A 15,706-nucleotide genomic window follows, 5' to 3' on the forward strand; every position below is an offset into this window, starting at 1 on the left:
CACTTGTGATGGTTTTATTTAGCAAAAACACAGAGCTGCATGAAGCTCATGTATAAGAAAATGTCTCTAGCATGATTTAGGTAGACTACTATTTTCTTCCCCTTTCCCAGTTTGCTGAAATAAGAACAAAACAGGATAGGAGAGCTAAAATGTATTTAAAACATCACTTGCAATTTACAAAAAATGTGTTCTTGTTATCCATTCAAGTAGAAATTTATGGCTTAAACCAGGGAGATGTTCACATCTCCCTTGCAGAGCAGGGCATAGACCCCCTTCTCCCTGTACACCAGCAGCCACTGGGAGAAATTAAAACCAGAATAAATCCCAGGGTGCAGAGCAGCTATACAGACCTTTCCAAGGGAAAAGCAAACAGGACACTTAGTGGGACCAATTCACATTCAGCTCAATCCTTCTGAAGAAAAGTGTTGCGTTACTAGTCATAGGTCCAGTAGCTACATGGCCAAGGCACCAGAAAGTCCTTCAGCACACGTGGGAAGAGATGCCCATACCCACAGCCAAGGGGAAGAGACTGTCCTGTTAGGGCCTATGGTGGGGCAAGAGTGGGGAGAAGGAAAACCTAAGATGCCTCTGCCTGTATTATAAGAAGGTACGGACCCTAGTGACCCAGCCAGCAGCACTTGACCATCATGGTGAGGCTGGTGCACTCTCAGGGATGGAGAAGACCTGCGAGGAGGGCGGGACTGTGTGGAGAAGAGGCTGGTCTGATGGGAGAAATGTGGGCAGCTGAGAACAAGGAGGACTGGAGGATGCTCAGATGTTTGCAGCATGTGTAAAACACAGCTGTGGAAGCAGAGGGCTTACACACGGCAGGAGGGATCACTGTGTCCTGTGGGATGACAGTGGTCTCAGAGGGAAATGGTGGCTCCCATGTGGTTGCTGCATCTCATCACGGTGCACAGCTGCTTCGTGGCTGCAACTCCATCTGTGCTGCCCTACACCCCAGGGATCCCTGCCAGGCACGGGATTGCAAGGAAAACTGTAGGAGAGGAAGCTCGGTGCTCATCTCCGGCGGGGTCATGGAGGCAAACGGCTCTTCCTCACCAGGCGGATCTGAGCCCTCCCAGCTGGCCCCCTCGGCAGGCTGGGGTTTGCCTTGCAGGAAGGGGCAGCAGGGGAGGTTCTGCTCTCCAGTCCTCATTGAGATGGCAGGTCCACATCCCATCCCTGCCTGCGTCAGGCCATGATGGCAGGCATGTCGCTGAGCTCTGGAAAAGAAGACACAGTGAGCTACAGAAATATCTGCAGTTGTTTTGCCAGCCGTCATGAGCAAACAGAACCTGGCTGAAAACGTGTGCAGCCCAGGTTGCGTGATTTTGTCTGGATGACAGAGCTCCATGGGGGCAGAAATGTGGTGGTTGGGAGGGTCCCCAGCCGATCCCACCCTGCCTTGCAGACCCAAGGTGGGTCTGCAAGAGGTGCTGAGGACCTCTGGGCTCTCTTTTCACAGCATCACAGAGTAATGCATAGAATCATAGAATCATTTAGGTTGGAAAAGACCCTTGGGATCATCGAGTCCAACCATCAACCCCACTCTACAAAGTTCTCCCCTAAACTATTGGAGGGGATGTCTGGAGGTCTCTGTCCCAACCTCTGCTTGAAGCAGGGCTAATTACATCGGGATGCTCAGGGCTTCGAACATCTCTGAGGGCAGATATTCCCTACCTGGGCCCCTGTTCCAGTATCTGACCACCCTCACGGGGAAGATTTCTTTTTTTCCTCTTTATAGCTAGTCAAAATTTCCAAGGCCGCAGCTTGTGCTGTTGTTACTGCACATCCGAGAAACATCTGTCGTCTCTACACTGTCCCATTAGATGGTTGCAGACAGTGATAAGACGCCCCTTGACCTTCTCTTTCACTGTGCAAACCTAGATTTCAAAAGTCTCCTCCAGCTCAGCAGCCCCATTGAGCTCACTCCCATTTGTCACAATCTGCTTGGTGCTGGGGAGTGGGAACTGGACCCAGTGCCTAGATGTGGCCTCACCACTGCTGAACAGAGAGGAGAAATCACTGCCGCCTGAGACTGAGACAACCCAAGATGCAGCCATCCTTCACCACAGCATGGGCACCCATCACCAACCCATCCATGAGGACCCTGGTGTCTCCACGGAGATGGCCTAAGCAGGATGTGGCTCTTGGCTCTCCTTGCTCTACTTACCTGTCCTGAACTTGTTGTAGGTGCCGCTCTCCAGCACCGGGCCACCATCATGGGCACAGCAGGAGAAACTCCGCTCTCGCCACCTGCATGGGGCAAAGCACCTGGGTCAGGCCACCGCTTGCTGTGCTTCCCCTCGCAGCTCCCTGGTTCCCTGGACACCTTTTTTCTAATTTTTCAGGGCAGGAACTCCCCTGGTATGTTGGGACTTGCTCAGGTCCTTACCAAGAAGGGACTCCAGCGCGTGACTGATGTCTAAGCATCCACACTTCACATGCACAACAGCATTTTGAAGGCAAGCTTGTGACTAAGCCCTGTTTTCTAAGAAAAACTTAAGAGCTCAAAAGCCCTAGAAATGTTTGCAGCTGCTGGTTCCTAAGCAGCCAGGGAAATTTTAAAATTGTGATTTCGGTGCATTCACAAACCTGATAAACAAGACCAGGCAGGGCTCTCGGGCACCACCGATGGCCCTTCACTTCCAGCAGGGCTGGGAATGCCCTTGCTGCAATGTCAACCCAGAAGAGGTTGTTATTTGACGGGATCAGAAGCATCTGCAGAGCCCTGGGAAATGCACATACAAACGTGCCTGTACAGCCGCTAGTTCATCACCTGGCCATACTGCAGCTACTTCATTTCTCCATCCTCACGGCGCAAAATTAGAGCTGCCACCCTCTCCTATGCCAAAGCAAGTCACGGTTGTAAGCAACCCAGACTGCTCACCCACGAGCTTCCCAAACTTTCCTCTTGCTGTCACCTGCAGCACAGTTGTGCTGCCAGCACCCCTACAGAAAACACCCCTGGGCTGGGTGGTCTGGTCCTTCCACCCATCCACAGCTGGCCAGCTGAAGTGCTGAGCCCAGCATCTCCTGCTTTCCTCAGTCACCACCGGGATAAGAGCACAGGCAAGTTCCTCATCCAACCGTGGTAGAGCAGAGCATCCAGCAGCCCAACTCAACCTGCTATAGTGAGCCTGTCCCGTGAATCCCAGATTTCCCAATTATTAAACAGAGGCAATGTCTTTGACAGCATGGGAGGAAACAAAATGTGGTGTCTGTGACACACTCAGACATTTTCACACCTGGGAGGACGCATTTCCTCAGAGGCTCTGGCATATGCAGACAGAGAGACACGGGGTGCTCAAATATTTAACAACATTGAGAGCTTTCCTCCTAAGTCAGTCCAATGCAACAGTGTCTAAACAGTACTAATAGAAAAATCAGTTCCTTTCTCATCATCTTGAGAAAAGGTGATGAGCCCATCATCTTTTTGGTTGGCTTTTAGCCAACAGCTGAAAGCCCATCAGCTTTGATAACTGGTCTATGTTGCTATTGTAAATCCACCAGGTCTCCACTGAATCCTGAGGGTAGGTGACGCCTGAGCTGCCAAAATGGAAAGGGAAAATGAGAGCAAGCAGGAGAAGCAGAGAGCTTTTTGGAGACTTTCAGGGCTTTCTTCTAGTTCCTGAAGGGAAAGGTAATATTCTCAAGAGTATTTTTAACCCTTCAGATCACCTGAAAGCATCCCTCCTTCCCTCCACCTGGCGCAAAAGATCGGGTTAGGATGGCCATTAGCAATTTGGTAGTTACCAGTGCAGAGCAAAGATGAGTGAGATGAGGAGCACAGAGGTCAGATCTGTCAGGATCCACATGATGTTGTACTGCTGCGGAGTCTGGAAGAGAACAACAGAGGATGTGTCCACCACCAAGGACCCCAAAATATGCAAAAAACTTGCTCAAGCTCTTTGTTGCTGCTCAAATATGCCCATTTGGCTGCCTGGTTTGCATGTGCAGTAACATCCCTCAGGTGTTTAAAGCATTTGGTGGCATTTCAAAGTGGCCACTCACTAGTGGGTGTTGGTGCCAAATCATCACCCTTCATTAAAACAGGGCTGTTGTGTGTCCAAGATGATTGTACCACATCACAATGAATATAACAGGGAACTCTTGTTTGTACAGGCAGACCCTTTATTTCCCTCTGTTTCCCTCTAACATTAATGTCAACTGGTGGCATCTCATTTTCCCTGGCAAAACTGTCCTTTAGTGAACACCACAGAGGGTCTGGGGTGGCTCCTGCTTTAGGTCTAAGAGCATCTGAAGATTCATCCTTAGGCTGGACCTCCACCCACCCTCAGAATGGACTAAAACACTGTAGCTGTCTGGATGGGAGCACCGTAAAATCTACTTCAAGAGTGTGAAACCAGTTATTCAAAGTAGTAAACTTTAGACTCTGGTGGGAACAGTGCCCCAGGTGGTCCTTAACCCCACTGGTTGTCCAAGGTAGACTAGGGAATAGACAAATCATGTGAAAAAAAATCCTCCTAGCAAGGAAGGGTTATTTCTACGGTTGTTTCCCTCGGGCTTGTGGAACGAGACCAAATTTGAGAAGGGCAGTGGGAAGCCCTGAGAAATGAAGAACAACTGACATCAATAAGGTGTTTCAAAAGCTCAGAAATGTAAATCCTCGTGCATCAGTTTGTGCCCGGAAAGGCACTTCCTTTCTCCCCACACAAGTCTGACTTCTTTAACCTCATCTCAAGCCCTAAGTTGCAAATCCTAATGAGCAGTGTGCTTCTACCTCAGCCAAGAGAAAGGAGGAGAAGGGTATGGTGATACCTGGAGTGGCTCAGAGATTCCAGGTAAGCCAGGTTTCCACTCAGGCCCTTTTCATGCAAAGGGCCTTTTATCCATGTATGAACTGGCTCATGGTCTCCAAAGATAACCATGAACATCCCAACTCTAGTTCCTACTCCGGGAGGTGGATGATTTTCACTTACCATAAGGAATAGTGGCTGGCTGAGGTTCTTCAGCGTGTGGACGGCATTGGTGGTCACAGAGTGTGCCCCAGAGCACCACGCCAAGGAGAAAAGCCATGGCTCATTGACCACATAGAGGTTGGTGGTGATGTTTACCTTAGCATATGTCCTTTAAAAGACCAAAAAGCAATAGGCTTCATTAAGAAAGGCAAGGAGGTTAGTACTTCCTTTGCGCTGAATCAAGGAGAGACAGCAATTTTCTGCAGGAAATGCTTGCTTTGGGACCTAGGTAAGGAATAGAAAGGAAAGTCAACCAGCCAATAATCGATAGTTCACAACTGGCCAATGCAGAATAGCTGATCTGCTGGAAGCAAATGCAGTTAAAATGTCCAAAAGGTCAAAACTTTGTTTACCCTTCTGCCATACAGATCAGTGTGATGATGCGTTTGTAATCTCCCAATAGTGTGTTCAAAACCACCTTGAAGCTAGCTACTCGTTTGTTATTTTTGCTACACCAATTGATCATTTTTCAAGTTCTTATAAACTATTGAAACTTAATATGAAGTAAGCTCATACTCTATATACTGGAAAAGGAATGTATCATCAATATCAGCATTTGCAAATCTACCCAGGATCTACCCAAATGGATCTACCTAGGATTTTACATCCGGAAAGAATTATCATTGAGAAAGCATGAACACTACTGTCATCCAAAGGATTAAACTTTTTCTTTTCTTTTTTTTTTTAGTTAGATTTCATTGTTTTTGTGCACGGGAAAGAGCAAAAAATTCTATTTATAAAAGGACAGTTGGACAGGTAAGACTGGTTTTTCTTTTTTTTTTTTTCTTTTTTTTTTCCTTTTTTTTTTATATGAGAGAATCATTTTGAAAACTTCTGCAATAAATGTGGAGCCTTCCACTGGAGAGATGACATTTTCAGCATGTCACAAACTACAGAGTACTGGCAGTGACAGAGACAAGAAATGAATTCTCCAAAACACCAGCTACAGGAGGGTGATGGTCTCACCACAGCACTATGCACTCACACTGATGGTTGTCAAAAGCCATGGGATGTTAAATAATTGTTCGTTGTCCATGGTTCGGTGTTGGTAGAACTGGGGATGGCATGAACAGAAAGACAAGAAATCAGGAGACAGCTGTGTTCTTTATTCAGAAGATCCTTAGATCCTGGTCAAGTAAATATGGACTTGGGGGCAAGGGGGTGATACCTCTCAGCCACACACATGGTCAACAGTAGGAGTGAACTGCAGTCCTGCACCCCCAAAAAATGCAACAGGAGTGGCCACTTGATCTAAAGGGGCTCTTCTCAAAATGCTATAGATCCTGGAGTTGGTCACTGGAGGGAGACATTGCCACACGTACGAGGCAAACAGACTCCAGAGGCAGTCCACTGACTACTTGAGGCTGAAACTGCAACCTACCGGATATCTTCACTGGACATTTCAGTGTAGGCCAGATTGAGTTTGACAATATTATCCATCAATAGGTCTTCAACTGGGGCCTTACTGCCCATTGTCTGCTGAAACCCGGGAGCAACAGACTGAACAAAGGACCTCATGTCGTTCTCCAGCCATAGGACCTGCAGGCAAGAAGAGGACCCAGTGAATTCCCAACGGACTTACTAATATGCCTTGCCCTTCACACAAACCCAGTAAAGATAATGTCTTGAGGGGCTTAACCCAGCCTGTCACATGACATGCTTCTTTCAAGGATCAAAGAACATCAGGATGCAGGGTTAAAACTTGCAAGTCACTTTGATCAAGAAATAAATATTCACTGTTCCTTGCTTATCAACTTAAAATCAGTGAATATGTTTCACCCAGCCTGACAAAAGATGCGGTGTTTGAAATGAATGAAAAGACAGCTTTGGGTTATGGGAAAGGCAACAGAAAATATTCTGTTCTCTCATTGTCCCAGCATGGGGGAAGAGATCTTCAGCAGACACAGATCACCATAACTCCCCGGACATCAACGGGTACAGAACCTGATCCACATGAGTTTTGCATTCATCCATTTCCAGGGGAAGGAGGAAGGCAAAGAAGGCTCCCGACTCCATGTATTTTAATTTAAGCCAGGAGGTTCTCTGCACTATATAAAATAAGCACGGGTGGCAGGGAATAGGCTGCCAATTATTACAATGATGAAAGGATGCTGTTTGGGGGGCTAAGGCATCAGCTGGTATATACGCTGACTTATTTCCCTGTGCTGCTGTAGCGTTATACCATTTTGTACCTCCTGAGGTACCAAAGGTAGGAAGATACTCCAAATGATGCCTCTTAAGCGAAACACAAGGGACCGGACTTTACGCAGGTGAAATCATGCAGGTTATGACCCCAAAGTCCCAATTCAGAGAGCAATAAAAAAGGGATATGGAGGGGTGATGCCACCCTACCAGATGGGGTCTAATCCCCGACTCATTGAGGATGACTTCCAGGGTTCTGTTGATCCATGAGTTCCTGTAAGGATGTTTCTCTGGAGGGCGGTAGAGATCAAATATCACAAGTTTATTCTGACTGTCTGCGAGGCGCAAGAAATTACTTAGCTTGTAAATTGACTGATTCATTGCCTGGTTTTGATCTGCCCTTGACAGTGAGCCCATGCATGAAAATGGTTTGTCCTAGAAATAAACAGATATAAAACAGGAAATCAATCAGGCATTCACCTCTGGGAGTCGGCTGCATGCAAAAAGCTCGTATCTCTGAGAGGGAAAAAGTTTGACATCAGCCCTCAGCAGGTGATGATATTTTTTTTTGCTTAGCTCTGCTACCTGAGAAACAGAGGAAATTAACCCAGGCTGTGACGACACTGCTTCTGGGACCCAAATTGCATAGTTCACAGCTAGCTCTGCTGTGCTTCTCTGTCCCACCGGGTTATCTGTGACTATTACACACAGCATCTTGCATAAGTAGCTCTTGTCTTCTTCCTCCAGCCCGTGTGTTCTGTTGCTGCCATGATAAGGTGCCACAAGAACACCCAGCAGCCAATTCTTATAGGTCTCCTAAGCCTAACGGACAACTGGACAAAGCAAGGAGACCCCAGCTGAATAATTTCTTTGAGTTTTGGCTCAACCAGTAGTTCCTCTCCTAACATTCACGCTATTAAGTAGCAGACAGCCTGTGTCTCTTCCACATCCAGTTGATGATAGTCCTTTATGGCGCTCACCTTAAGGAACCACGTTCCAGCATTCAACTCCTGCAGAGTATCCCAGGAAAATAACGCGGCATTTTGAGCAGTGTCATTGGGGTAGACCTCCTTGATGTTAGTTGTCCTCCTCAAGGTGCTGTCATGCATGAGGAAAGGAACCCCATCATAGCTGTTGGAGAGCAAGAGTTCAGGTCACCTGGCGTGCAGGTTTGTTCATGGCATGAGCAGATTCATGCCAGGTGAGAAGAATATGTGGGCCACCGTGAATTCAGCCGTACGGCCTCCCTCAGCGCAGAGGGTGGAATAGGGAGGAAGGCTGAAGCTCAAGACACCAGGTTATTTCCAGCTTAAATATTGCTGGATGACCTTGGAGAAGTCATGCCTATCTGTGCCTCAGTTTCCTCAGGGGCAAACTGGAGATGGTGGCATTTATGCCTGCCAGCACCCCCCCAAAATAGATAATAACTTATGGTTGAAATCTTTTTTTGCTGACACCAAAGTGGTTCTATGGCTTTCAGAGGACTGAAGTCTAAATGGCTAGTGATGGAAAGGCAAAATTCTCTCCTCTACATTAGTAGAACACCTAAGCACTAGTATTTTTCTCATTCAGTGCCTGGAGACTGCGCAGCCTGCACAGCATATTAGCAATTCATGGCAATGAGTCCCTGAAACAAAAGGAAATTAAAGATCTAATAATTAGGACAATGCTGTCACAAGCCTGAACACAATTTTGTGTTGGTTTGTAGGCCTCATACGACCCTCTCGTCAGACTAGGGTAGAGACTTGTCTTTATAGTGGAAGTCAGACTAGGGTAGGGACTTGTCTTTATACTCTTCAAAGCATTTAAAATATACTGTAGAAATAATGATTGTTAGATCAATAGCTACAGCTTATCAACTTGCCTGAGAACAGCCATGCCCTCCAGCCTCTATCATTGGACGTCAACGGAGGGACCCTGACCCAGCCATCAGTAAAACCTAGTTGCCTGGAATTGCATGTCTCCAAAGGCAACTCTCAGAAGAAGAACGTATATTCTGTGAGATGCGATGTTTTCTCCTTACCTAATGGTGACATCTGTTTCAAGACCATCCGCACCATGTTCAATTGTCTTCTGAAATGACATCTCAGTGTTTTCTGGTGCCAGCTGAAAAAAAAAAAAAAAAGCACATGAGCAGATCACTTTCAACCACGCTCTGGATGACTCTATAAGTACTTTCTGTCTTTTTGTAACACCTCTGGTTTTTATTAAGGGAATTGTTCCCTTACAGTCTAACGATAGACTGTTGTTAAAGTCTACTCATTGTTTTCTTCCACTTTAGCCACCAAGCCCATCTTGCCACTCAGGAACAGCGCTATCCTTGTTAGCAAACCCATGCAGTGATGCCTTTGGCACGCAGCTCCGGATGGAAATGTCTCCCCTTCCACCCTCCACAGATTTCATGCAAAAAAACCCAAGATGATGATGAAGGCAGCAAGACACAGGAGGAAGGAATGACGTAAAATAACTTCTCCAGACCTACCATTGGTGCTCCACGGTGTCCAATGAGGGCTGGCTTTGGTCCAAGTGTCCCCGTCTCTCTGATGCAAGGAGAGTACATCCCCAGAGGTATCAAGAAAAGAAAGAGAAGGATAGCCAGGTATGGACCAACAATTATCACCTGAACAACTGAAAGAATTTGAAGGAGGAAGGCTAGAGTTAATTCACGTGGTAATGTACGGGTTTGCCTTGCGGCTTGACTTTTAATACAGCCCTCCAGCTAAGTAGCTGCTGGGCTTTGTCCCATCCCTTTTTCCATCCCTTCTTCCCCTAATTTTCACTTTCTCTCCAAACAATGCAACCCAGGAAAACAAACTAGTCACTAGTCAAAGCCAGGACGTGGGCTAAGTCAGTACTGCAGGTTTTGTGCTTTAATTACATCCCACTATGCCTTACAGCAAAACACAGCCTTAATTCCTTTTTCTTTAGAGCTGGTGCGAAGAAATATCTCCCATCTCTAGAAAAACAGTGCTCAACAGAAGGACGCTAATTTTTTTCTTACTTAGATAAGAACAAGCAGTGTTTTGAAGTTTCATTCACAGTGAGGAAGAGGACGAGCCTTTCTCCTTCAACTATATTACATCCTCTTAAGGTGAATACTTTCCTAGTTCATTCAGATTGCTGTCAGTGACCTTCTGTGTGTGACCTACAGAATCCTACAGACTCTGACTGCATGGGCATTGCATCTCAGAAACTTGCCAACTCATTACCTATGGTCTTCTCTGGAGTCTGTTGACACATTGCCCAAGAGCCCCAGTGAGCCTTCACCTCAGGGAACAAAACAGTTCTTCTGAGAAATCAGCATCTATGTACCAATACCTCATTCTTAAATGGGTACCATCACCCCTCTGCACCTTGTGCCAGTGGCTCTGAAGGAACTTGGGCTTACACCGAGCCGATGGATTGAGCTGAGTCCATTCGGTATAGGGGACTGCAATGTCTAGGTTCCCAGCATATTCCCCCCCGCCAACCTCCCCAGATGTAGTTCAGTAAGAAAAATCCTGGCCAGAGAAAATATGCTTTCACCAGCCCATTCTGCCTTTGATTTTTATTACAAATCAACATCTGCAGATGAAAGTCATGTAGATAATTCTAGCCACGTGGCGACAGTAGGTCAGAGCAAAACAGCCAGTCCCAGAGCCAGGCTCTGCTGCAGTTGTTCCTGGCATCTGGCCTTGTCCTTACACTACTTGGTCACTCTTCTCAGGGGTGGACAGGAGCTTCCCATGAGATAACACTAGGAACTGTGATCAAAATGCTCTTTCCCCTATCTCAGATGGCTTCTCCTGAGATGCACTAGTCTGAAGTGGATTGACTGGACTGGAGGTCCCTTCTGAGACAGCGAAGCTGAGTGTAGCAAGCAAAGGTCAGCCAAGAGAGCTGCCACCTGCTGCTTTCTCCCACAGAGGACTGAACAAACTTCCATGCATGACTCAGAACATGGGTGCTCCTGCAAATCTCCTCTGTCTCAAGGCAGGTCACCACCTTGGTATAGGCTGAAACTCTGCAAGGGAGCATGCAAACCAGCAACACACCTGGACAGCCACAGGACAGTGCACAGAAAAGCCCCAGACCCACTAATTTCCCTGGGATACACAGAAGTTAAAAGTCTCCTCCAGCCGGAGTGCAGGTGTGGGAGGAACGGGCTCCTGCACACCTGTTTTCCCACACTCGTATGCATCTTTTGTCATACAAGGAGCAGAAAGCAGAGCTACTGTACCTTTCTTATCTGCTCTGATGGCATGAAGAGCCACGGGCCAGGACAGGAGGACCATGATGGTTATTGCCCCAATGTGGAGATAGGGAGCTGTGATCTGGCAAGGAGAGAAAAGGATTTTAGTCAAAGGATGAAGTGTAAAGACAGATGGAAACAAACACCAACACAGCTACAGCCTTCCACCTGGATGGGCTCCTGCTGCAGATACCAGCAGTTCAACCTTCCTCCCACACCTGTGCTGGATCCACCAAACTTCTCTGGAGTTGGAGGAGAGATACATACGCCCGGCCAGCCAGGCTGAGGAGGGCTCCTCACTGCACTACACACCTCCCCTTTCTCCTAAGTCAGCTGAAGGGGACATGGCTGTCCCCATCCATACATGATTGCTGTAACTGCTGTGCCATAATCTGAGAACATTTTCCAGGGACCAACCCCTGTAATCCAATCTAACCCAATCCATTCCTACCCAGGTAATAGTCATCTCCATACCACACTGCAGCTAAATCATAAACTGGTGTCAACAAACCTGAGTAATAAAATCTGTTGTTCATATCCGTATGGAACTAACTATTGTGGTAGAAGAGAAGTAGTTCACCTGGTACTTGTGTGATCATGAACTTTACGAGATTCATGTGCACCCTGCAGTACCTAGTTTCACACATTATTGATATATTCCAGAAAAATCATTAATTTTCGGTTATTTCAAAGCATTTAATTCCCTTGCATTAGGGCTAATTGCATTTTTTCTCCTTTTTTTTTTTTACTTCTAACTCAATGTGTAGATATTTTTCTTGATTTACTGACAGAAAACAATATATTAATTTAATGCTTATGATGTATTAGATAATACCCACTTCTGGACAGATATAGTAATTGGACTTGATTTCTTTCATACTAAAGATTAAACAAGATCAGAAGCTAAGAATTGCTTCTGTGCTTATCATGAATGCATGAGCAGAGCTGGAAACCAAGCAGAAATAGTTTGTCACTTGTAAAGACACTGAACGAATGTTGGTATGACACACTTTTCATAAAGCTAGGCAAATCTGTGTCAAAGAAACCAGCTCATCATTTCCTCATGCTGAACAGAGCCCCGTGGCTTCTGTTCCAGCTGGAAGAGAGAGTTATTTAGGTATGTGCTTGGAAAAAAGCTATCCAGATGCAAGCCTTTCCTATTGCTTAGTCCATGCCTGATTGTGTAAGCTGGAAGGGTTGAAGAAAGCATCAGTCACCGAGAGATGTTACTGCATGTGATGCTGTCTGCCCTGGACACTTGATGCCAACATCTTTCGATCAGAAGTGGGATTCAGTTGCGTAAATAGAGGTGCCATCTGAGATGTCCAGGATATTTGAGATAGATAGCTTTGCAGGGCTAATGGACAGGACACAGGATCTACAAGAGACTCATGTCCATGTGAAATGTCTCAAAGGGCATAAACACCCAAAACAGCATCTGTGGGGAACCCAAGGAGACACATCTTGTGTCTCCTGCTCCTCATCCACCTCCCCTGAGGTCTGTAAGGGGCAGGAGAAGCTGACGGTTTCTCATTACCCTTGCCAGTGCTTAGCCCAATGGTTACCAAATTCTGTAGAGCAGGAACGTGCAATTAACTACACCCTACAAACACCACAACTGTGATTCCTCTTCCAGTCCATATGCATTGCTCTCCCAACATTCGCAAGCAGTAAGCCACGTGGGCGAGATTTGATAGGCCAAAATAAGATCTGCAAGGCAGCTGTGTAGTCAAAGGCTACCTAATTTTTTTATCAAGCATTGGAACAGGCTGCCCAGGGAAATGGTTGAGTCACCATCCCTGGAGGTATTTAAAAGATGGGTAGACGTAGTGCTTAGAGATATGGTTTAGTGATGGGTTTTGTCAGAGTTAGGTTGATGGTTGGACTAGATGATCTGAAAGGTCCCTTCCAACCTAGGCAATTCTATGATTCTACGATTCTACTTCTTCCTTCCCAGTACATGTGGGGACCTAGATGCTCAGACACTGAACATCACTGGGCAGCTCTTGCCTCCATCTTCAGATCTGGTGAGAGCTGAGGAGGCCAGCAGACCATGCACTCTGACCTTCTGCAGCCCACAGGTTGTCCCACCTGACTGACACCAGCTTTCCCCACGTTCTCCCCAGAAGCTCAGTGCTCTCCTGCCCTCAGGAGATGAAGCTCTTCTGAGTCACACAAGAATGAAATTGTGCTAATGCTAAAGCTGCTGAACTGGCAGGAGCCGACTCGGGAGAAAGTTCTCGCTCCAGCACCCTGCCAGCCAAAGGGCTATGATTTACCTGCCCTGGGCACCTGGAAATTAACAGTACACCTACAGCATTTTTGCCGAAAAAAAGATGTGGTTTCCAAAATTGAGACATGTAACATCAAACAGATAGCTTGAAATTCAGCCTCAGGTTTTGGCTTCCTTTCTCCCAACAGAAATTAAATCATAATAGAAGTTTATTCAAAACCACATACCCTGCCAGCAAAACCCATGTGAAAAACACCCATCATATGGAATATTTTCTACCAATTACCACAAATTACTTCTATAAGCAAGTTGTTCTTTTAAACATACCTCCCATCCCCTTTTACCTGGAATGACAGGCGGACAGTTTTCCATTGATCTCCCCAGAGTATTGATAATATGAAGAGAGCTGTGACAGAGAAGCCCAGGACAAGAAAAGTCCCAATCTGGCAGGACAAAGAAGACATTAATCAGCTTCAACAATCCTGCACAGGGTGTGCCATCTACTTGTCTCACAGGCTTATTTAATTAAACAGCTTGAACTTGGTCAGTTTGGGATGCATGAACTTGACTATGTCAGTTCAGAGACAGAGAGAGATAATGGGACTAAAACCAGACCAACAGGGCTATCGATTGGCTTTTCTGTATGGCAAGCCTGATCTTGTCGGGGACCCAACTAAGTCAGCCCTCAGGGCTCCTTCTCTAATCACTGGAGAACGAGAGGAATTTCCAGAGGTGATCCATTCCCTCTTGCTTTATGATGGAAGATCTCTCTCTCTGTTGATTGTAGACGGAGCCTAGCGGATCAGCTTACATTAAATCGCGAACCTGCAGATGGCTAAATTCAGAACTGATGAATTCCACCCAAAAGAGACAGCAACACAGCTTCCTTATGCTAGGAGCTGCTTTGCAACAGGCTTCAGCAACTGCAAACTCTCCCATAATTAGGAGATGAGAGTTCACTTTTTAACCAAAAAAGTGAGAAGGCAGATCAGTCTGTTCTTTGGCCTCTTGCTCAGTCTGGTACCACCACAGTGGTGATGGCAAGCTCTTCTCGGACATCATCTGTCTGCTGAGAACTAAGTGCCAAGTAAAAAGGGGACCAAGGGCCTAAGCATTCTTCAGGGGGATCCTACAGATCAACACCTCAATAATCCATCCCTAACCTCTTCCGCCCAAGGATGCAGTCTCATGCAGTCCCAATTTTTTTAATTGTTCTACATCTTTCTGGTTCTTCTGGAAGCCAATTTTCCATAGTAATGATGACTGTGTTTCCATTGCTTAAATGACGAAACACAGGATAAAGTATGTGCACATTCAACGATTCCACTGCAAGATTTGCAATCACTTTACATTCTCCCCTAAACTGTATGGATAGAAACTATTTTTGAAACGCCTCATATAACCTCAAGAATTTCTTAAGGAAGGTGATTCTGATGCATCATTTTGCAGCAAGAACTCTCTGAGGATTTCTTTCTGCACCTTCAAAACTCCAGGTGGCATTTCCCAAGCCATCCAAAGACCAAAAGGCATAGCAGACACTTTTTTTACTGCTGCTGGAGCCTGCTACAGAAAATTACGCCGTGTTTTTCATGGCAACTTTGCTTTTGTCTTCATGTTACCACATGTAGACGTGTCCAATATAGACACCTTCACCTGAATGAGTCACTGCAGGCTCCTTTTAGAGTCACTAGGGAAAAAAGGTACTTTAGGTGTGATTCATCTCATCTTAATTTAGATGTCTATGACCAGCTGGAAGAATTTGCATCCTCACAGGATTCTTTTCCCTCCACTGACTGCAAAGGGAGTTTAGGTGATCAGCTCAGGTGGAGACATCATCCTCATGGTGTCTAAAGTCTCCTAAGATTAGGCTCTTCCCTCTCTTCCTTCTCTCCCAGAACACAATTTTTCATGCAGAGAAACACCACAGATTCAATTGTTTTAAAGCATGGATTGGAGTTACCAGAGAGCCCTGAATCTCCCACCTTGTGACTCCAGTGTAGGTACAGCTGCTGACCTTCTGCAAGCAAACACATCGCTAGGACCTGGGAAATCAAGGAGAGATTGTTTGCATCCTGGTAGAAGATGGCGAGGTGTGGTCAGTGAGCTACTTCTGGA

At 46.2% G+C, this 15,706-nt stretch overlaps 1 protein-coding gene across 1 annotated transcript in view; it reads right to left on the minus strand.

Moving 5' to 3' along the window:
- Window positions 1-15,706, minus strand: part of GDPD4 (glycerophosphodiester phosphodiesterase domain containing 4) — a 38,536-nt gene continuing 22,830 nt past the window's right edge. Inside the window, exons 5-16 of the mRNA XM_074573018.1 lie at window positions 15,574-15,633; window positions 13,936-14,034; window positions 11,347-11,440; window positions 9,610-9,755; window positions 9,151-9,233; window positions 8,108-8,258; window positions 7,338-7,562; window positions 6,367-6,524; window positions 4,947-5,094; window positions 3,760-3,842; window positions 2,177-2,259; window positions 1-1,226 (exon numbers count right to left, since the gene is read on the minus strand). Of these exons, the coding sequence (XP_074429119.1) occupies window positions 1,195-1,226; window positions 2,177-2,259; window positions 3,760-3,842; window positions 4,947-5,094; window positions 6,367-6,524; window positions 7,338-7,562; window positions 8,108-8,258; window positions 9,151-9,233; window positions 9,610-9,755; window positions 11,347-11,440; window positions 13,936-14,034; window positions 15,574-15,633 (1,362 nt within the window). The 3' untranslated portion in view covers window positions 1-1,194. The remainder of the gene's footprint in view (window positions 1,227-2,176; window positions 2,260-3,759; window positions 3,843-4,946; window positions 5,095-6,366; window positions 6,525-7,337; window positions 7,563-8,107; window positions 8,259-9,150; window positions 9,234-9,609; window positions 9,756-11,346; window positions 11,441-13,935; window positions 14,035-15,573; window positions 15,634-15,706) is intronic.

This window comes from Larus michahellis, chromosome 1 (assembly GCF_964199755.1).
Source record: "Larus michahellis chromosome 1, bLarMic1.1, whole genome shotgun sequence".
In the NCBI taxonomy this organism is placed as follows: domain Eukaryota; kingdom Metazoa; phylum Chordata; class Aves; order Charadriiformes; family Laridae; genus Larus; species Larus michahellis.